This window comes from Corvus moneduloides, chromosome 2 (genome assembly GCF_009650955.1).
Source record: "Corvus moneduloides isolate bCorMon1 chromosome 2, bCorMon1.pri, whole genome shotgun sequence".
Classification (NCBI taxonomy): domain Eukaryota; kingdom Metazoa; phylum Chordata; class Aves; order Passeriformes; family Corvidae; genus Corvus; species Corvus moneduloides.
Window position 1 is genome coordinate 12,015,842 of NC_045477.1, and position 21,990 is coordinate 12,037,831.

The following is a 21,990-nucleotide window of genomic DNA, read 5'->3' on the forward strand; positions in this document are numbered from 1 at the left end:
TTTCATCAGCTGAAATCAGTGGAGAAATAAGCACCAATAATCCAGATATCTAGTCACCTTGAGCTGCTGTCGCACACTCCCCCTAGAAATGCTCGCATCTCAGTACTGTGCAATGCTGTAAATGGTAGTGTTTGGAGGGGTTCATTACCAAAAAAACTTCATTATTTTATTTTTCTTGCTGCTAATTTTTGGGGGTTTTTTTGCCTTTATCCTGTTTAATCTCTTATTAGAGAAAGTAATAGAAAGTAAGTCCATGCAAGGTATTTACCCACAGAGGAAAAACTGGGAAATGTCTCCCTTTTTCGGAAGTCATAACTGCAAAAGAAATTATGGTGGTGGGAGAACAGAGCTAAGCTTGTGTATGAGCTCAGGGATCTTATGTGCCAATGCTGAATTTGACTGACAAAATAGTAGGATGATGTTTGAGACAAGAACTGCCTTTTTGTCTGGCAACACAATAGGATCTTCTTCCTTGATGGATTCTCAGCACTCCTCAGTATAATAACATGATAATTGGTCCTAAAGAAGGAATGAGTAAGATTGGATGGTGGTCTTTGGGGGCCCAGTTGTGTTATATCTAATTTAATTATGTTTGATACTGACTTTTAATACATATGGTAGCTATTTCCTTGGCTTGGAACTGAGGCTTATATGCAAGCTTGATATTTGCTTGTTCTCTGCTCTAAAAGCAGACAATTTTTTTTCTTGGGAGAAACCCCAGCTATATCTGTCTCATGTCATGCAGTATTCTAATTCAAAACTAAAACTGATTTGTTCCAGAAGATGTCTTGAAGCATAAATATGTTGTGGCTTGTGGAAATGTGGGAGGTGTGATGGAAAGAGCAAATGTCTATAGATTGTACTTCAAAAAACCACTGCAACTTGCTACAGAAAAGACATAGTAAGTTATTGCTGCCTTGGAGCAACAATCCACAGCAGGCATTCACCCTTTTGCATGGGACAATATAAACATTTTAGTGGATTTATGAGCATAAAGGAGCATCTGGAGATGATGAGATTGTGTAAGACTAATTTTAGAGTCTGAATTAAACTAACTCCATAGCTAGAAAAATCACTGCCATGTTTTCTGCTCTTGTTTAAAAGGTCTATGGACAACAGCAAGCCCATATTTCCTAACAAAATGGAACTGAAAAGTCTAGTGCACTACTGCTGGTGGTGGTGTGGTGGGCACTGGCTTATTGAGAGGATTACAAAAATCCTTCATGAAAGATAGTTATGCAATCAAATTTCTGAGGCAAGTTTCTTCTCAGCTGTTAGCATCTGGGTTCCATTTTGCCATGAATAGGTGACTGCCTCTTGGATTTATTTGTTTCTTACTTTTTAATAGGGAGTATAGCATGTATTCCTGTTTGCTAGGAGGCAGCTGTTGCTTTTTTTTCTTTTTCTTTTTCCTCTTGTATTTTACCATTGTCTTCCAGCTTCAAATAAACATATTATAAATGAAACATACTAATAAAGTTAGTGCTGTGTGATGTGCTAATGCAGCAGGTAGGGAAATAAATTTGTTTGAAGTCAGTTTCAGTTTTGGAAATTTAACTTACTCCCCTGAAGTATCTGAAACAATGAAATGTACATTCTGTTTTGTGTTTAATTTCTTCTTTTTCCTCTTTCCCCAGTGACTCTTACTAGTGAAAGGCTTCCAGCCTAGCAGTGATGGTTATTGAAAGTTCAAATAATAGAAGGCTCAGTATGTGAAGAAACGCACAGCCTTTTAGGAGCTCAGAGCCTCCAGTGCCATTGACTTAGAGTGTTGTGTCATAGTTTTGGCCATCATCTCTTCCAGAAGTGACTGATGCACAAGTGGAAGCTGGAAGTTACTGATCACCTCACACCGATTAATAGATAGATCACAACCTGCACAGTGCTCTAGATCATCATTTTCTGGGACCTCCTGGCAATATACGTAAGGCTTGGGGATGAAAAGGATAAAACCCTTTTAAATCAATTAGAATTTTGTCGTTGACATGAAGTGGGGAATCATATGGTCATAAAGTACCAGGCCAAAACTGTGCTTCTAAACATAGAAAAAATAAGGTTGAAAATAAGTTACTCTAATTGAGTAGTTGAAATCAAAATGCAAAACAAACAAAAGAAACCTTTGGACAATACGTTCAATATGCTTTCTACCAGCTCCCCAGTAAAACAAAGGTAGTTCACAACCAGTGAAGCCTGCTTTCCTGTGAAACCATTTTTTGAGGTTAACTTTGGTATTTAAAATAGTATGTGAGTCTGGTGGAAGCTTTCTCCATCACGTAATGAAGCAATTAGGTCTTTTTCTTCCACAGATTTTCCATATTTACTCATGGGAATGCCAAGAAAATTTTACTCCTCTATTCATTTGACCTATATTTTTTATGGAATGTAGATCCCAACACTACTGAGTTTCTATAAAATACACCTGAAACCTCTGATCATAAATTTGATCAATATTGGCCAACAATTTGAAGAGGTTAGGTTGGCATAGATGCCCATGGTTTAATCACATACACACTCAGCTTCCCAACCTCAAAATCAAGGGAAAAAAATGAATGTGTTATTTCTAACAGAAAACCCTTTTAAGAACAAACAGAGATTTTATACAACAGGAACTGCAAATATGCTTAGCTGTAATAATGCTTCATTTATTAGATAATAAGAATTCAAAACAGTTTTCTAGAAGGAAAGAGATTTGTATTTGTCAGAAAAGCTCTACTAGTTACTGGTTCCAGTGCTTCCCTATGTTTCTTAATGCATTTCTTAATGCAAAGCAGAAAAAAGTTTGTTTAAAAATGAAAGAAATGCCAGACACCACCCTCCTCTCCTGCAGCCACCCTGGAGCAATTCTGACAATATGACCCATCTTTACAAACTGAGACAGGAATAAATTTTCAATTGAATCTTCAAGAAGGAGAAGGTTGTGCAAGATTTCTGCTAGTTATACTGTGTTTGAATGAAAAGTGTTTGTGTTCCACACTTAAGTGTATAGTCTTGTCTTTTTTTATGACTGGGTTTAGAGTGTCTATCCACCATAATTTATCTGCATCCTAATCTTGTCCTGTCTTGGATATATTCCTTGCTGGCTTCACTGAGAACATCCTTCCCTTCCTGTCATTTTCAAATTTTGTCTGTTGATTTGGCCTTCTCTTCTGCCTCAAGGAACTGGCAAAGCTTCACTCCAGCCTGTATTTTGTTTTTTATCTGTACTTCTATTCTTTTCCAGCCATGATAAGTTCAGTGCTGTTAAAGTCTTTCTAGAGCTATTGCTGTGGTTTTGTCTTTAGTGCAGGGCAACGTGAGGTGTGAGTTCCCAGAACAAACACCTGAGGAGTCACATTTTCTTTAGGGGGCCTGCAAAATAATCTTGTGATAAACATTTGTCTGGAGAGAGAGAGAGAGGAGAAGGACTGCAAAAACTGTTGTGTTTGCCTCACCTATCTGCTATGTTAAGATTTCAGACTTCTCAGGTGTAGGTAACTGCATTTCTTGTAGTAATCACATTCTTTCATGGTGTTTCAGGCGTAGTACAGGTCTGCTCTTCCATTTAAATTCCCATGTTAGATAGGAACGTTGACATTTGTTGTGCTAGCCATTAGTCATTCCATTTGTAACATATATTCATTTTATGGTGGATTATTTAAGAACCTTTCCAGGATTTTTTCTTAAACTGTTAATGTACTTGAGGACAAGTTAGAGGGGAGGGTAGTTAGTGAGATTTAAGCTTTTGCGATATGGATGATTTCCACCGGTTTTTGGTAGGAGGCTGTTGCACAGATCATGGAAATCTGTTGGTTCCAACAGCCTGTGACAGAGCAACAGGCTCAGCTTTTACAGAATAGATTTTTTTGTGGGTTTTTTCATTTTAGTTTTTTTCCATTTCTGTTTAGTAATTTTTTTCTCCATTATCTCTGTTGAGTATACATATTGAATTGGAGATACCCGCAGTGCTTACTGAAGGCATTCACATGTCAGGAGCCAGACCTTCCACACACTTTTATATTAACTATAAGGGTTGGGTTCATTCTCTGTGCCTTTTGCTTTTAGGTGGGTATATTCTTCTGATTTTTTTTTTTACTGATTGCAGATGTTATCATGACATGCAGTTTTTGAGACTAGCCAGCAGCCTTCTCTGGCAAGGTGAGAGGAAACAAAGTTTTGGCTTAAGTACTGTGCATGAGTTTAGGTGTAAATACTAAAAACCTGTAGGTGCCATGTTAGACTGTGCAACATGCCCAGTGCTTCAGAAGCCTCCATTGATTTTAAGTGTGTATGAGCTTTGTTTCTGTTGCTGCGACCCTGACTTTTTTTGAATTAGAAAAGACGTGCCAACCTCCATGCCATGCGCCTGTTACTACTAATGCCTACGGGGTTTTTTCAGTCTCATATGCTTTCATATGTAAATTGGCTATCGAGTTCCACCTTCAGTTTTAACCAGTAATAACTTCATTGCTTGCAGTGCAATTTGCACTGGTGTAATTTAGATCAGAATCTGGATGCATAGGTAAATGTGTGCACGTATGCACACATGTAATGCCTGCTTTTTTGCGTATATATGTAAGCGCTTTCTTTTTACAGTTGAAAATGAGAGGGAGAATCTGTTGATTAATTATATACTGATCAATTTTAGAGCAACTAACAGGAGGAAAATAAATCATTTTAAGTAGTAGGTGGATTTTGGAATCATGTACACACACACACACCTTTACAATGTATTTCAATTCTTGTCTGTCACAAGCAGGAACTTTTTCTTCTTCCCCTGACTTTCAATTCTGAATTTTTTGCAAGCCCCAAATCTCATTTTTAGTTGACTTTGGGGAAAATGGTGGCAGAGATATTATAAAAAAAAAAAAGAAGAAAGGGAAGAAAACCCCCCTCGAAACAGCTACGCCAGCCCCCACTTCTATACCACCAGCACAAACATGGAACACATTTTAGCAGAAGTGCCCCAGCTCTATCATATGTGCTGTGCAGAGTCATCATGGCCATGGTGCATAGCTGAGAGCCGGAAAGCAAACAGCTGCTGTAGCCTGATTTGAGTTAAAATAGTGTCAGTGTTTAGTCTGGCGCAGTGCTTCAGGAGAGATTGGCAGCTGGGTCAAACAAAGTCATTCCATTGGCTCCCTTCCCAGTAAGCTTCTGCTAGTATTTAGGTACTAGTGCAGCCTAGGCCCCTTTTCTCAGGGATAGCCTAACATCTGACCGCACCCTCTTTGCTTTTTAAAAAATGCCTTTTCACTCTTTAAGATAAATCGTCTATTATACAATCTGCCACTAATTGTATGTTAAGACTGTTTTTCTCTCGAAAGCTGACGCATCCTGCTCTCAACGTGGTGTAGAAAGCGGGCTGTTACAGTGCTGGATTAATAAAAGGGGCCTTTATGGTTTGTGAAAGAATATCTCTGTGCTTAGGCAGGAAACTTTTTGATCCACAGAAAAGCCAGACGACATCTAGGTAAGGCCGTGTATCAAATCTGCTTTTATGGGAGAGTGGGGCAGCGAGCGCTGTTAATTGCAATTGCTTCAAGTTTGCATGCCCATTTTGATAAGCTTTTTAGAAAGTTTAGGAAATAGCTGCTCCTGCGTCTCGAGCCCTTTCTCTCCTCCCTCCTCCTCACTCCTCCTATGCCTTTACTGCTTGCAAAAGCTTGTAATGATCTGCTTAGTTTTGGCTGGAATACACGCGGACGCTTCGCTTCTTTTTGGAGAGGGGTTTCTTGCAGAGGCAAAAAAGTTCTGCTGTCGGACCCAAATGCTGTTAGAAGTGGAGTGGCTGGGGAGAATTTACAGGGAAAGCTTTCCACTGTTACAGACTGCCTGTGCAATCATTTAAAAGTAGTTGAAAACTGCTTTGAACTAACAAGGGTTTAATTACGGAAAAGTTTAACGTGGCGATGGAAGGAATATTAAGTAAGTTGTCTTTGTCTCATACTTTTTAATTTTAGTTGTTGCTTTAGCCTGTTGGGTCACATTTTTTGTCAGCACTGAAGGCTGCCATGAATTGGTAATGAGGGCCCCTTTTGCACATGATTTTGGCACTTGGCCAAAATCAACTTCCCAAGGCAAGCTTTCTCTAAAAGAACCTGAAGCATTTTTTTGTGATTAGGAATCATGTCTGAAAGCTGCCACAACCAGTTGTGTAGGCATGTCAAAATGACTTTATACAGTATATCTGAAGCATTTGGGGGGGAGGGTCTGTTTTTTCCTCTTGTACCAAATTGTTGCTATTATCATTCTAAATTTCCGCAGCTTACGCACCTCCAAAAACCAGGCTACAGAGAGCTAAGGCATAATGAGGATCGTTGGTATCTTTGTATTTTTCAACATGCCAAAGCAGCACTAATTTTCACATTTAAGCAAGATACAGTATTAGGGGTTGCTTAAAACACTTGTAGACTTAAAGCAGATGAATCTTTAAACTTTTAATCTCAGTAAATTATGCTCATTGAACAGTAAGTAATGATATTTTCGAGAAGTTTCTCTGTTTGAATTGTATGAGTGGAGCTTTTTGATATATCTATTTAAAAAATACATGCCTGGATCCACTGGGGGGAAATTTGCAAGGAAAATCTTGGATGTACCTTTGGATTTATTCCATTTCCTTGAAATCTGGGTATGGGTCTGATCTGTGAGACGGGGAACAGGAGCTGGGTAGTCCTTTGTTGTTCAAAAGGGGGAAAGGGAGTTAGTCTAAACATTAATAAGGAGCTGCAAAAGTTCACGTTTCAAGTGTGCTCAAAGTTCTGAAATTTGTGGAGATCATCAGTGCAATAAATGGGTGATTATTCCTCACTGATATTATATAAACAAGTTTGGCACTGTAGGTGAATACATTATTATTGTAAACTTGAACGTTCTGTGAATTTAATCTGTGAATTGGAAATTAAGGACCTCCTATTACATGCTGTGTATGCCCTACCCCAGTGTCGTTTCGACATGTGTTCAATGTAAAGACAAAATGCATTAGGCAGCAATTTTGGCAGGTATTTTTATTTTAGATTTCTGCACTTGTGGCTGTAGCCGAGGAGTTGCTCGTTCCTTCCTATGTGTGTTGTTCATTTATAAGCAACACCATCTTTCGGCAGCAATATCGATACGGAACAGCCTTTTCGCACCTTCCCCTGCCCCCTGCCCCCAGCCTTGATCCCTTTTGTTGCTGTTAAAATGGGCTTTACAGGTATTGTGTTTCTTCTGTTAAACTGTATTTTCTGTAAGATGTTGGGGGGGTGTGTGTGTGTGTGTGTGTGTGTGTTTTTCCTTTATTACATAATGCAAGACACAGCTACACTGGGAGACAACTCGAGCTTTACAGACTCCCTGAATCAGTACTTTCATGTAACTTGGCTGGGAGAGTTTGTTCATTGTTACATTGCAGCAGACTGAGTTACAGTACTCAAAAGTCTCCTACAAGTTTAACTATAGCAAGTTGTATTTGTGATGAAAATAAGCAGACAAGATGAACATGTTGCAAACGAATAGATGGAGAACATTAGTAAAATAAAACTCATATAACTTAATTGCATTTTTCTGGGGCTTTTATAAAGTTTTACAACAGGGGAAAAATATGTCACTGTTGAATCCTATTTTAATGTAAAGCATTGCCAGAAAATGATCATACTTGGTGCAAATGTAAATGTGATAGTAGAGTTTTTGCAAATCATTATGGAATTTATTTGCTGGTGTGTGGAAGTAGTTTCTCCTGAGTTACTGAATTAGGTACTATTAATTTAAAATATGCACAAACCCACCTTGTTACTGTAAAACTAACTTTAAAACGTTTTACTATGATATTCCTAGTTTTGCCTAGAAGGCTTTACTGTGAAATAATGAACACATCCTAGTGTACTACTTCTAGAGGTTTTCTTTTCTATTTTGGTTGGTGAAGGGCTGTATTTTAAATCACAGCAAGTTATTCTCCAAAAATTTTGTGAACAGTTTTTAAATCCAGAATATTTTTTTTCTGGTAGCATGACTGAAATGTAAAACCTAATATATGAAGTAACAAGGTTTTTCTTAAAAAATTAAAAAATTAAAACTTTATAAATTTGGCTTTTGATTGCAGACACCAAATAAACATTTTCCTTCATCAAGAACTCTATTGTCGGTATGAACATAAAAAAGTCATGTTTTCATCAGATAAATCAGCATTCTGTATTCAGAAGTTTAAAATGCATAGACACTGCATTCTATTTTAAAATCCAAAACCAGTAGATTAATGTTTCTTTATAAATAGGTTGATAAATAACTGGTTAGTTACTTTTCCTGAGATTACAAAAAGTGAAGAATATAAAGTATTGTCCATTGTGCCATTTTCATTTTTAACAGCCCTCAGGAATAATGTGTCTCTAATCTTCTTACTTGGAGGGCTTTATGTTTTCTATTTGTTTGCAAACATATTGAGAAAGAGTGCAATTATAAAGCTTAACTTCGTTGTAATTTTGTATCTTAGATTTTGCTCCATAGAACTGCTGAACTCTCAGTTACCCATTTCAGTGCAGTAAATCAACATATTTTCCATTCAGAAAACAAATTCTTGCTTTTTAGTTGGTATTTTTATTGATCATTAGACATTCATATTTTAGTAGTGCAGTGTAAGTGGTACATATTGTTATGCTTTTGAATAAAAGTTACAAATGTATCTATAAAATACTTTCACTTACATGAAAGAAAAAGAACCCTAAACATCGTGGAATACTTTCAGTTTATCAAAACATTGGTCTTGTAAAAATAGCTTTATTTCTCAGTAGATTCTGCTGCATGTTTTAAAACTTTAGAAATGAAACAGGGCTGTTTTATTTTGTCTTATGGGTTTGTTGTTTTTTTAGCATGGATTTCATTCATATAAACTAAGCACTTTGTTCTATATGTTCTAAATTCCAGCAATGAGATAAATAAATTGCTGGATTGGATGGAACATAATTATTGAATTTTGGCAGAACTTCAGTGAACTCTGCCATGAAAGATTAATGTGCACAGTGCTCTCTTAGATTCTAAAGTAACAGAGTAAGATAAGGGGAGTGCATAACAGGCTCCAACCTTTGTGGTTTAGAGAAAATACAAAACCATGGGCAAATGTTAACTTTTGGTATAAGCTGCTAATGATAATGTTTTGTCATCTGGGTGATAAAAACTACAGGAGTAGACAAGAAAATCCAATTTAACACAAATTCTCTCCACTTCTTTCTTGCTCTGCTTCCCATTTTTCAATATTAGAATAGCCACGGTTGCTCTATGTTCCTAGGAAAAGGAGAACAGAGCAGGCAGGGTGCTTACGGTATCCAGTAATGTAATGTCCTTATGGAATCCCTCCACATCTGCATGTGTTGTATGTGGGTTTTCACTACAGGCATGTTTTTGGTTTGTGATTATGGTGCATTGATTTCAGAATACAAGTAAAATTGTACTGGCTGGATGAAGGCTACATGTAGTCATAGTAGTGGTTGTTATTATTCCTTCTCTCGTCTGTCTCTATCAAACCTTGATTGTTAAAACATTTGCTTCAATTGAGAAATTGTGGTTATAATCACAAAATCTTTTTCCTGTTGGCTTTTAAATAATTACTGCCCCCAAATAATGTTTTTAATTGAGAACAAAGATGCATTGTCCTGCCAGTCAGGCTCCGCTGGCAGGACCAATAGGATTGCAAAGACTTTTTAGTATTTTCAGTCAGTTCGCTATAGGGGAGAACAGGCACGACATCCACCCTGCTCTGGGGAAAGCGCTGCCTCTTTGCCGACTGCTCCCTGCTCCTGGGAGCAATCCCTCTGCCTGCTTGGCCTCTCCAGCACCCTGAACCTGAGCCCACATGTTTTCCTTTCCTCAGATATGTGCAGCCCCAAGCACCAGCCCCTGCACCTGGCCCCAGAGCTGGTTTCCAGCAGGGCTCAGGGATGGCAGCACGATGGGCAGGCTCCAGCATGGTTGCAGACGTGGGGGCTGCCTGACTGGCTGGGCATGGGAGGATGGCTCAGTGCACCCAAAATGACTGGAATCAGAGGGAGTGAGGCAGGGAGGATGCATCCATGTTAGGATTTTTCCTCTGTTTGCTCCTTGCTTCCCGACTGTTAACCTGATGCTAAGGCCGAGTGTGCTCGGCTGAGTGTTTTAAAATGGCAGGTGTCCAGAATCTTGGATGTATTTCGTGACTTCAAAGACATTTCTTCTCTCCTTCTCAGTCACATCCTTAAGCTCATGATGACAGCATTACAAGTGGGATAGTTAAAGAGGAATAAGGGCAAGGGACTGATCCAGTGCCCATTGCAGTCAGCAGAGAGAATCCCCCTGACTACGTGGCTTTGGATCCCACACCCTGTGACCTGGCTGCTCTTTCCCCTTAGTTCCTGATGTCACTAGCATGACTATCACTGCCATCCTAACTCAAGCAGCTTCCTTGTCTTCGTTGGCACTCCTCAAAGAGGGAGGTTTACTGAATAAAAGGCTTGAATGTGCCGTCCTTGTGTTGTAAAGAAGCAGTCTGAGTATTTACAGTCCTTTCCCTTGTCCTTCTCCCCTTCTAGAAACGACTCTTGTTCCTGACCTTGATTTATCGATTCATATCACCATTTCAAGTGGAGTTCAGTATGTGCAGCTACCTGTCTTCTAGTGCATTCCAATTAAAATGCTGCATTTGTGTATATCCAAGATGAAATGAATTTACATTCTAGGCCTATTGTTTGGATAGTCAGGCATAATTTTCTTTCAGCAAGGTTGGTTCCAAAATACCTTCATCTTCAAACAAAAAAAAGGATATTTTTATCTTTTTTAGAGTACCGTAGGGTGCTTCAGTCTTTGTTTGCCCTATAAATGTGTTTAGTTGGCAAATCTTTAACAAGTTATATTCAGTGTGTCTTATTTTAAAGTAGACAATGATCCTTTTTTCTTTAAATTAATTCATAGAAATGAACATTTTTTTAGCAATGTTAAAATGCTACCACAGAAAACTAAAGAATAGTAGAAGGAATATTGTGACTTCTTTGCATGGGTAATAAATGTATTTGCAGTGTGAAATTAAGTTGTGCTTTTACAGCAGTGGGGTTACAGACAGTTGAAATACTCAATCTTAGAATATTATAGATACTTCTGCAAAAGTATCTATACTTTTCACTGACCCAGTGAACACCCCCTATATAATTTTAATGCCTTTTAATTTTGGCTGAATGTTGAAACGCCTACCAGGTGTCGTGTGTGAGGCCCCGAGATGACCAAATAAAAAGGTGCATTAAAGCAGAGCCTGCTGTTCCCCCTCTGCTGACCCAGAGAGTCCTGCCTGCCGCAGGAGAAGCAGCTCCCAAGGGTGCTGAGCCAGGGGCTCTGGGCCCCGCTGCCCCGGAGCAGCTGCGCGGAGCAAGGCGGGAGAGAGAACGGAGCGAGGGCAGGAGCGAAGCCAAGGCACTTGTGACTGTACAGAGCATTTGTTCTGCCTGGTAGAGAGGGAGCACAGTGGCTGGTTTAGGATCTGAGCTCTGCTCTGAGCCTTTCTCAAAGTGGGGCCAGTGTCTTGCAGCTGTGATCCCAGAGCCCTTGGCAGAGTGCAGAGAAGTTATGCGGGCAGAGCACTGGGAGAAGGCTTAGTCCTGTGAGGGAGCCTCTGGGGCTTCATGAGTTACAGCAAAATTTAAGACCTGAATTATAGGCTGAAAATATGAGACAGGTGAATGTGGGTTCTTATATATATATAACTATGTGGAAACCTTCCTTTCAAGCATAGTAATGGATTATTAAGCAGAATAAATTATACTGAAGAGATATTTGGGTGCTCTTTAAGTTACCTGCACATTGTGCAGGTCAGCAGAGCAAATTATCCTAAAACATAATCTGTAAAATGGTGTACTTTGTGTTTTACAAATTTGCACATCCCAGTGTCCATTTCTGAGCAGTCTGTCCCTGGGCATGCCACATCTCCCAAGGGCTGAGTGTTACAAATGTTTGATCTTTCCCTTCCACCGGGACGCACAAAATCTTGCATGTCAACATTGCAGTCTTCCAAAATATAGAAAGAGTCTTGTGAAGAAGAGTTTTGCAGACATCTGAAACTTTTTTTCAATTGTGAGAAATGAGGAACAGTGATGTAAAAAAACCTGTTATACTTGAGTGGGGCAACGGGGAGTAAGGGAGGAAGGTTTGAGTTTAGAAAACCCAACCTAGTGGTGTAGCTCACAGTGTTTGCAGCCTATGAAAATACTGATGACAGAATTGAAATTGTGTTATGCTGGCAGATCACAGCTGAAATTTCTTTTCTGTGGTCTCAGAGCACGGCTGAAGCAGCCGAGTCTTTGACTAAAATACCACTGTATTAATAGTAGGAAAGAAACAAACACTGGAAAGGAATTCCAAATACTTACAAGGTATCTCATTTAGGGACATGCATTAGTTTGGTAAATGTCAATTCCCAGACTGGTAATAATGATTGTTACTGTATCCCCTTTATGACTTTCAGAGCAAGAGAAGCCAACTTGAGGACCATGCATATTGTGATACCCGCAGTGGTAAGTACCCTAACTGCAATCAAGTTTATTACATTTTTGTAGAGTAGAGGTCTTTTCAAGACCACACTTGATGCAGCTTAGTCACACAACAGCTTCAAATGGCATTCTGGAATAATAGGGCAGTAATGTGATACAGTCTATAATGAAAATCAGTGTAAAGCACAGGTGGTTGCAAGTATTTGTGTGGTCAGATATAAAACCTTTGCTATGGGTACAAGCTACTGCTGTCCCATGTGAGGAAAGCATAATTAAAAGTGGTTTCCAGATGTGCTGGCACACATCTGCCACTTTTAAAAGGGAATTTTGCAATTACAAGTTGAATTGTATTGCATTCATCGTTATAAAGTTGTTGATGGTTTTTCAGGTAATAAAAAAGCTGGAGGCATCAACACCCCCACTGTAAAATTGAGGTGTCTTTAGACAACAGCATTTTGTGTTCACATTGTGTTCTTAGGATTTTTTCTGTGTGTAGTTCATAGTTGAGCTGTAGCAAATATGCAAAATTTTTCTGGACAAAAGTTAACACTTATTTCATGAAAACATGAGAGTTCATTCCATGCTAATGATTTCATTTTTTACCAGGTAGATCTAGCAAATTTGTATGGTTTTGTTTGTTTGATTGTTTTCAGTGCAGTTAATAAATGATATTGTAAAAGATTAAGATTTCGTTTCTTTAAACAAATTTTCAATGTGAGGTAATAATCAGGAAACAAGAAAAATACGATATGTTCAAAATAGACCTTTAATTTTGTTTCACACAGAAAGCAGAAAATCTCTACTTATAGGCTTCCATGATGCATCCTTAATTGAGCTATCTGGAAGAAAATAAATCAGGAAAAAATTAGAAAATGTGCTAGGCTTTAAAATATTGCTAAGAGAAAATTTCAGGCCTTTTGTTTTAGCTAAATAAGCAACATGTTTGCCCTAACATCCCACTAATTTTGTTAAAGCTAGTATTTCCCCTGGAAATGTTGCTATTAAAATAAAATCCCTGTTTCAGAAGTAAGTTTTTGCAGTTCTAGAAGTTTTAATTACTGCTGCTGCTTGGAACAAGCACAAGGGAAGAATGCTGTGCCTGCCACCTTCTTACTGACTCTTCTTCTAGCACTGCAGTTACTCATAACTATGATTTTGAGTTGATTTTGAAAAAAATGAAGGATGTGATGTACTGCTCTGGGGGTCTTGGACTGGTGGCCAGGCTGCTAAATGACAAGAGAAGATTTTCTAGGATGTCCTGTGTAATATTGCTTGATGTTTGCACAGGTTTTCTTCACTTCCACAGACATGACTTGTAGCCTCCCTTTTCAAGTGAGAGTCTAATCCTTAGCAATTATCTTAGGGAAATATTGGCACTGAGTAAATCAAATGGATTTCTCGATATTTCCTCTTAGTTGGACTCTTTCATAAAGCAGTTGTTTTTTCCATTTAAATCTTTCTTTCTTGACTAAGCAGAATCTAAACTCTCTTTTGAAGTATGTGAATATCAGAATAATATGCAGAAGATTTAGTCAGAAAAATGGCCTCTGAGACCAAATAATTTCTAATTTAAAACTTAACATGTAGTCTGTACTTAAGTTTTTGGATTAGCTTTTCTGTCTGACACCTTGTAAGTTCTTACAAAAGCATTGGTGGATTCAGTGAGGGATGCAAAAAGCAACCTTGGTAGCAAATTGCCCTTTGTGTTTGATTTCTATGGAATAACATAATAACTTGCTGTGGTCCTGGTGCTGCTAAACAAGAGTGCTCTGACTTTAATAATTTCATGCCTCTGAGACAAAGGGTCCAGATCAGCTCATTGCATCTTGTCTGTGAATGGGGATACACTGAGGATACAATGAAATGGATGATAATCAACAAGAAGAATATTAATAATGTCATAGTGAAAATGCTGATTTTGTCAATACTGGCTACTAGCACATCTGATGGTTTTTTTAATATATATACATTATGATGGCTATGGCATATTATAAATGCTCTATTGTGGCATAAAGACTTCATATTTGTGCTTTCAGTGACAGTTTTACAAGGATGTATTTACTAACACATGCACATACATTTAATATGAAACCCCATTTAAATCACTCTTTGCCCAGGCGGTAGGATTTTAGCACTGAACCGTTATAAGTTTGGGTATTTCTCTGGAAAAATGCCATTTGATATCAAACTTAGAAAGGTCTAAAAGAATACAGACATTCAGATGTGAAAATGTGCAAAATGAACTCTACCTGGCACTTAAATCACACTCTGCTGCAATTAAGACTTGTTAATAGTCACTCCTCTGAACTGGCTGCTCACATCAGAGACCAGCCCTGGCCAGACCCTCACGGTTTTGTACATGACCATTTTGTATAAAGGGTCAGCTTCCACAGAAGGTCAGGTGGGTTAGTAAAAAGAAATAGTTTACTGAAAAAATAGGTTATTTAAATATTGGGGAGGTTGCATCCTTGGCAACCTGCAGAATTTTGAGTGCTTTTTGATTATTCACATACCTATTACTTCAAAAGCAAAAGGCTGCCCTGAATGGGGGAGATGTCAAAAAGGCTTTTGGGGCACGAAAATTGTTTTGGGGTGTTTTTGTGCATCAAGGGGCACAACAAAGGCGCTTTATTGGAGGGTGAAGATCCTGCCCTGACTGATAGATGTAGGAGACAGCCTCCCAAAGTGTATCACCCCCCAAGGGCAGCAAATCTGTCCGGTGTAGCTCAAACAGATGAGACACTGCTCTTCTGGGGTATAAACCTCTGCCAGACATACAGTACAATTCTATAAGAGGCCAGGGAGTTGATGACTGTGAGTGGAGAATCTGTTACCATTGCTCCTATGTATTTCCAATTTTGCAAGGATTTCCTCTTCTGAAAATCTATGTCCTGTTTTTTGGGTAGTATTCCAGATTCAACAAGTGCAGTGCTCCTTATTTCACCCAGAAAAGAACCAAGAGTCCCTGCTTCATGCTGCATTTTATCTCTATTTAGAATGTATTTTTTTTTGTCTTGGGCTTTGAAATGTTGATTTTAATATTTTCTTGTAAATCAGGAGCACTACCAGCACTTTTTATGCTTCCCAGATGCCCATTCTTCACCTTAAATTAAAGACTTCTGGATGTGACTTCACAATCAGTTGCTATAAGAATATGGTCTATACTGTTAGAAGTCATTGGCTAAGGACTTGGGAAGACTAAGCCACAGCAAAAAAAAAAAAAATACTCTTTAATATTAAGACTGATTTTTAAAAAGTATGTCCCTAAGATGAAAATATTCAGGGAGGAGAAAGAAAGACACATCCAAAATATTGCTACAAGTATTCATCAAATATTTTGATGAAATGACTTTACAGAATTGAAGATAGATCAAAAGTAATTATCATGTGTGTCAAGATTTTTTTGAAGCTTCAGAACTTTCTGCTCTCTGAAATAGAAAAAAGATAAACTATCATTTAGCTTATAAATAAAGGTCAAGGAAAGGTGAATCAGATGAAATTATATACTTGCTATCAGCATATATTGAAATATTTCATTTTGACTTGTTTTTCTACATCTATATTAGTCTTTGGGAGGAAGAAAACCAAAAAGATAATTTTGAACTTAAAACTAGAACTTTTTAATCTTGAAAGTATCTAAATAGAATATTTGAGCAATTTCAAAATGCTCTCTGCTTTTTTAAATGAAAAGCAAATTGACACATTTCCTTGCAAATAACTTTATTTTTAAAGAAAGGGCCTTTTTTGAGGCAAAATTGTCTAAAATATTTCCTGCTTACTCTATCATGTGACAAACATATATTTTGCACTTCTTCAATTGTTGTGCTTGTGATTTTGTACAATGTGAAGCATTGTACAAAAATTATCATTTTAAGCTGTGAGTTTTCATGTTCATTCTTAGAGAGAAAGAAGTACGTGATAGCAGAGATATATGGCAAATCTAGTTTCAAAGGCTTTGGCTGTGGATAAGTCTCATACACTCATGGAAATAAGAGCACTGAAAGCACCAGAAGTTGTGTGCTTAGTGATTTACTTGAGGTCAGTATGTGTTACGCCATTATGAATACATTACATAAGACCTGCACATAGATAGTTACACTGCAAATAATTTTGAATACAGCCATGCAGTAATTGCTGCCCTGAGCTTTCACCTCCTTTGGGTTTTCCCCTGGTGCCTGGGAAACCTGTGCAGTGCATGTCTGGAGCCAGAGCAGTGTGAACAGCAGCAAGACAGAGTCCTTGGGATACCAGGGGTGTTCTCCGAGGAGGCCTCATATTCTACTGCCAGCTGGGTGACTGATCACTTGCCTTCTCCCAGCATCAGCCCTCCATTTAACTGGGGGGAAATCCCTTGGTATTTTGCTACTTCCTAATATCATCGTGTTGAAATGTTTCAGTGTTGTTTCAGGAAGGCTTAAAGGCACAGCTCTTAATAGCATTGTCATTCAAACTGGTTATACCTTGCTTTTTTACAGTTCTTGTGAAGGAATATCTGCTTTCAGCCAGAAATGTGAGCACTGTGCCTTCTATTCTTGTGCAGGGTCATCAGCTGTGGCAGTAGCACTGAAGACAAATATATCCCCTCCTCTCCTGTCTTGCATAACCTTTTCTATTGTTTGCTAATTGAGTGCTTCAGAGTTGAGGTTGCTTCTGATCAGTGCTGGCTCAATTACTAGACATACAGAAGGGTAAATATGTTCTGAATATTATTTTCACTTTTCTGTGATGCAGCTAGGAGAGGTTTTTATTTTGAGCTATCCAGTCTCTTGTTAGACCTGCCTTCCAAGTCTGGATGATTAAAGGGATATTGTACATCTCTGAGAAAAGAGCTTTAGCTGTTCAGGGTCAGAACATGAGTTTCTGTCAGTAGCTCAGTTAAAATGCATGTCTGTGCAGTGTGTGCAGTTGTTGTTGACAGACACTCCCTGTTAGCTGGGACTGTGTTGGTAGTCTGGAGCATTATATCCCATTTTGGGCACTCAACAGCAAGAAGGGGGCAGAGTACAGTGACAATAATCAGAGATCCTGATTTACAAGGAGGTCTGATTTACAAGGAATGTTTGAATCAAGTGGAGTCATTAGCAAAATGTGTTAGGAAGGACGAGAATAACTGGTGGTGCATTGTGGACACACAGAGTGTGATTCCATGTGTTCTCTTCAGCCTATCCTCCCATTCCCTCTACCATTTTCCACATGCTCCTATTACTGCCCACCCCAACACATACAGTTTTCTAACTTGTCAGGGGGAATTCATGCACAGTGCTTCTTGTTGTTAAGTTTATAAAGAGTTGATTGGGAAAATTTAACTTCTTTCGTTACAATTAACGTCTCATGTTAGGCAAACTGATTTGTATGGCAAGAACTACTTTAGCATTGCTAAAAGAAGTCTTTTCAGCCTTTATCATTGCTCCTATTTCCAACTGTATTTCCTGGTGTAGTGCCTGAATACTTCCATTGCTTTCTGAAATAACAAGGAACAACCTTCTTGGAGCTCTTAGTCTGAGAGCAAATTCTCTCTGCCTTATTTTTATCTCCATCCCATGGGCATCTGCAATGTGCCACTGAAAATTCAGTGTGAAAGTCTTGCTTCAGAAAAGTGTAAATAGTGAGAAGTTCTTATCTAGCAAATTCTGGATAGATGAGGAAAAAAAACCCAAAACAAACAAAAAAACCCCAAACAACCCCAAACCCCAAATCCTTAACCAATTATAAATATTTTGGCTTCAGCATGGCAGCTTCCTAAATGGTAAGAAAGTGCCCATGGGAAGATCCTGTACTTACAGAATAGTTGAAGATAAATTGGAATTTGAACATTGTGGTAATTTTGTTTGGCTTTTACTTTAGACTTTTCTTACCACTAAGTGAAACAGACATGTACAATGCTAAGAATGCGTGTCTAATGCTAAACAAATCCCTTTGTACATAAACCATGTGTACATGGAGTCTATTTTTCCAATGCATTCGGTAACATACTATAATTAAGCTTTGAGAACACACAAATGACAAACCCTTGACAAAAATGGTGAGCTGTAAAGTCATACTGTGTAAGTTAGAGCTGCACCAGGATACTGTATCTTCCTTTAAAATATGACGGATATTGGACACTGAGAAATTAATCAAATGTCATCAAAGTTATATAGGTAATTTCTTGTCAAAACTGTTCAAAGTAATGTTCAGATTTTCTCTTTTGATGCGGACTGGGGAGTTTGTAGGGCAGAATATGTCCCATTATATGATAAAAACCACCTGTTCCTCCTGAGCTACCAGGTGTCTTCCTCACTAAGTGCTGACTGTTTGCCTCAGGGCTCTATAAAGCAAATTTACAGACCCTGTCTGCCAGGAAGTTCTCAAACTGGAAAGCAAACATAGGATGGAGACAAAATACACCGGGGCATCCAAACCAAGTCTGGTAGAGCAAATAGAAAACACCAACAAAAATAGATGGAGTGAGGGAGCAGAGGGTGTGTTGGAGATGTTTGTTTTCTTGAAGAAAATGAAGAAAATTCCAATTTGCGGTGTTTTGAATACAAGTGAGAAAAAAAAAAGGAGGAAAAAGAAAACCCAACTCTGTGAAACACAGGAAAGGAGGTACTAAAGTAAAACAATATAATTTATGATGGAGTGAAGGCCATGTGGTCTTAAAATATAGCAAGAATTGGGCAAGATAAGGATTCTAGAAAGCAAGTTTAGGTAGAAGCAGGTTTCATATTACCTACAGATCACTAGGAACTGTGAGGTTACTGAGTAGAAGGTGTGCACTAAAATCTCTGTGTGCACTGAAAACTAGAGTTTTCAAAGGCAAATTGAACTCTTTGCAGTTAAAGACATATCTAGATTACATTAAAACATGACCAGCCGATGACCAGATCCTGGTTCATAGTTGGAGGTAAATTTGTTAAAATTCGTCCTGTTGAAACTGTGCAGTAGTATCACAGAATGTCAAGAGGAATCTTAGAAAAGAGCTTTTCTAGTCAGTATCTGCTTATTTTTAAGCAGTGTAATCCACTGGTGTGATGTGGTCTTTGAAACCTCATTTTTCTTTTTATCTTCTCAGCTAGAAATTTTTCAGTTTCCTTGGATTTAAAAAAAAAAGGAAAAAAAAAGAAACTATTTCCTTTCATAAACTGATTGCTTATCAGCTATAGTCCTCCCAAGTTGTTCCAGCTTTTCACCGTTGAATTAAGCACAGATGCTTTTTTTTCAGGTGTTAGACAACACATTTGATGTTGCCTGCATCCTGACTTTTTCTGGTGTGGTTGATTTGCCAAGGTGCTGAAAACTTCTATTTGAACACCTTAAAGATGACAAACAAGGTCAAAATTGTGATACAGCAAGTGTAGGAATGAGGCAGTATCTGGTCTTTCTGCTGCCCTTCTGTGCTGGGCTTGTATTTCACTCAAAGCATAATTTGTCTTCTGAGCACAAAACAACTGATTTTTTTTTTTTTTTTTTTTTTTTTGGTAGCAAACTGTTACTTTTATATTGTTTTAAAAATCAAGAAAATGCTGAGAAGAATTGTTATTGCCAAAAAAAATCTCACAGTGGATCAATATCCAAGGAATCAGAACTTAGAAATCTGAGCTTACTCTGGGAATTGAAGGACACAAGAGTATCTACAATAGATGTCAGGCTTGTGATGAGATTGTAGAAATCAAGGAGCAGAGAAGGAAACAAATAGGGGTCTGTTGTGACCAAAGTTATGAAACAGAGAGCAGGAAGGGACACCACAAGGAGGTGGATAATCCTGGGTAAGGTTTCAAAGTTTTCAGAGCACTCCCAAATCAAATCTCTGTGGTCCCTGACATTTTGCCTGTTACAAACCAGTGCAACGTTCCATCCGAGAAGTGTCGGTTGAAAAATGTGTTTTAAACTGGAATACTTTGTTAGAGCGTGTTCCCGAGTAATGAGCCAGTAAGGGGTGAGGAATCTATGACACAGCCCAGGAAGTGATTATGGTGGCATGGGAGACTGATGATGTACAGCTCTCAGACCAGAATAACTGGTGGATGAAATTAGAAGTGAAATTGCTGCTTTACTTCATCTCTGAGGTGGCATTTCTGCAAAACAATATAAACCAAGTGTTTTGGTACTAAGAACCTGAAATATGCTTCCCCCTGCCCTCCAAATCTCAAGTTAAATGTCAATATTGCTTTCAGAGATACAAATTTTTAAATGTCCTGGAGTGGATCATGTGTCATCTTACAGATAATCTTCCAGCCAGACCAAAGTCACTTTCCACCTTATACACAATATGGTTAATGAGACAACTGAGAACAGGAAAACAGCTTTCAATGGGAAATAAAGGAAATACTTGAAAAAATATTTACAAAACAGAAGAGGAGGCATCAGGCCCATTATCCTAGAATTACAGTACTCATTCAGCAGTTTTCTGTTTATTTTCTAGTCATGAACATTCATTTCTGTTTTTCTTCTTGCTAGCTATACATACCCCAAGTCTCAGTTAAAACAAGAAAACAGACTCTGGTTTTTTTTGTTCTGTTGATTGTGTAACAACGGTTCACTTCTCAGCAGTTTAATGTGATGTCACAATAGTTAGAAAAATGGCCCAGATAAGATTGTGTGCACCATAACCTGGTGGAAAATACACCAGAATAAAATTGAAAGGATTTATTTCCAATGCGCTGCTTGAGAAGAGGTTAGGAAGGAATAGCGGTCTTGTTATACAGATGATTTTCATTTATTTGGGTCTGCTGATGGTCAAACACTTCAGGCTTTACCTCTGAGAACACAAAAGTGATATCAAAGTGATTTTCACCACCTTCTTAGCAGCAGGCAAGCAAAAGACCTCAGTCTTAAAATAAGAATTCAGTTTTGAAATAGAAGATTTCTATGTATAATTCCTATGGGTTTTTTATGAGAACTTTTTTCTGTTTTCCCCTGTAACTTACTGGTTTAGTTACTGTTCTTTTGTTTTTCTTTAGAGCTCTATCTCCAAAAGGACAGTGCATTTAAAATTCAGCATTATATAAATAAAAGCCTGTCACTCTAGAAATCTGTAGTCGCATCAAACTTGGGTTATTTCTGTTTGCCACATCTTCATTTTGAAATCCAGTTGGGAAGTTGTTTTCCTGGATATTGAAATTGTCCAATGCTCCCTGTAATGCCACTTTTGGGGTATCTCATTTTTGTCCTGCTTACATCTTGGTCTGTTCTGCTCAATTCCCTCCTATTGCTCATTCCCAGTGGTGTTCCTGACTCTTTTTCTGTGTTGGAAACACGGGCTAACCTTTGTATCACACATACACTGGGCACTTCTCTCTTTCTTTACGGACCTTTGATGATTGCTTTTGCTAATAGTGGTTATGAGGCATAGTTTTGGTTTCTTTTAAATAAAGAAGTGGCATCCTGTCATAAGGCTTTTCTGTTCAATTAAGTTATTTGAAGTTTATGTTGATGCAGGTAATTAAATGAGATCCTTGTGTGTTTTTCTTACAGTGCTTTATCTCATCTGGGTCTGTCTTTACTCATGCAGCACAGTATTTTCTAACAGTTTGAATTAATTCCTTACTCTTAT

General features: G+C 38.2%; 1 protein-coding gene across 3 annotated transcripts in view; it reads left to right on the forward strand.

Moving 5' to 3' along the window:
• Window positions 1-21,990, forward strand: part of LOC116438395 — a 143,059-nt gene that overhangs the window by 36,952 nt on the left and 84,117 nt on the right. For all 3 annotated transcript variants that reach the window (XR_004237720.1, XM_032097281.1, XM_032097288.1), the window contains exon 3: window positions 12,431-12,479. Coding sequence is in view for 2 of the 3 variants with exons in the window: in XM_032097281.1 (XP_031953172.1) it covers window positions 12,431-12,479 (49 nt within the window). In the remaining variant the exon portion in view is untranslated. The remainder of the gene's footprint in view (window positions 1-12,430; window positions 12,480-21,990) is intronic.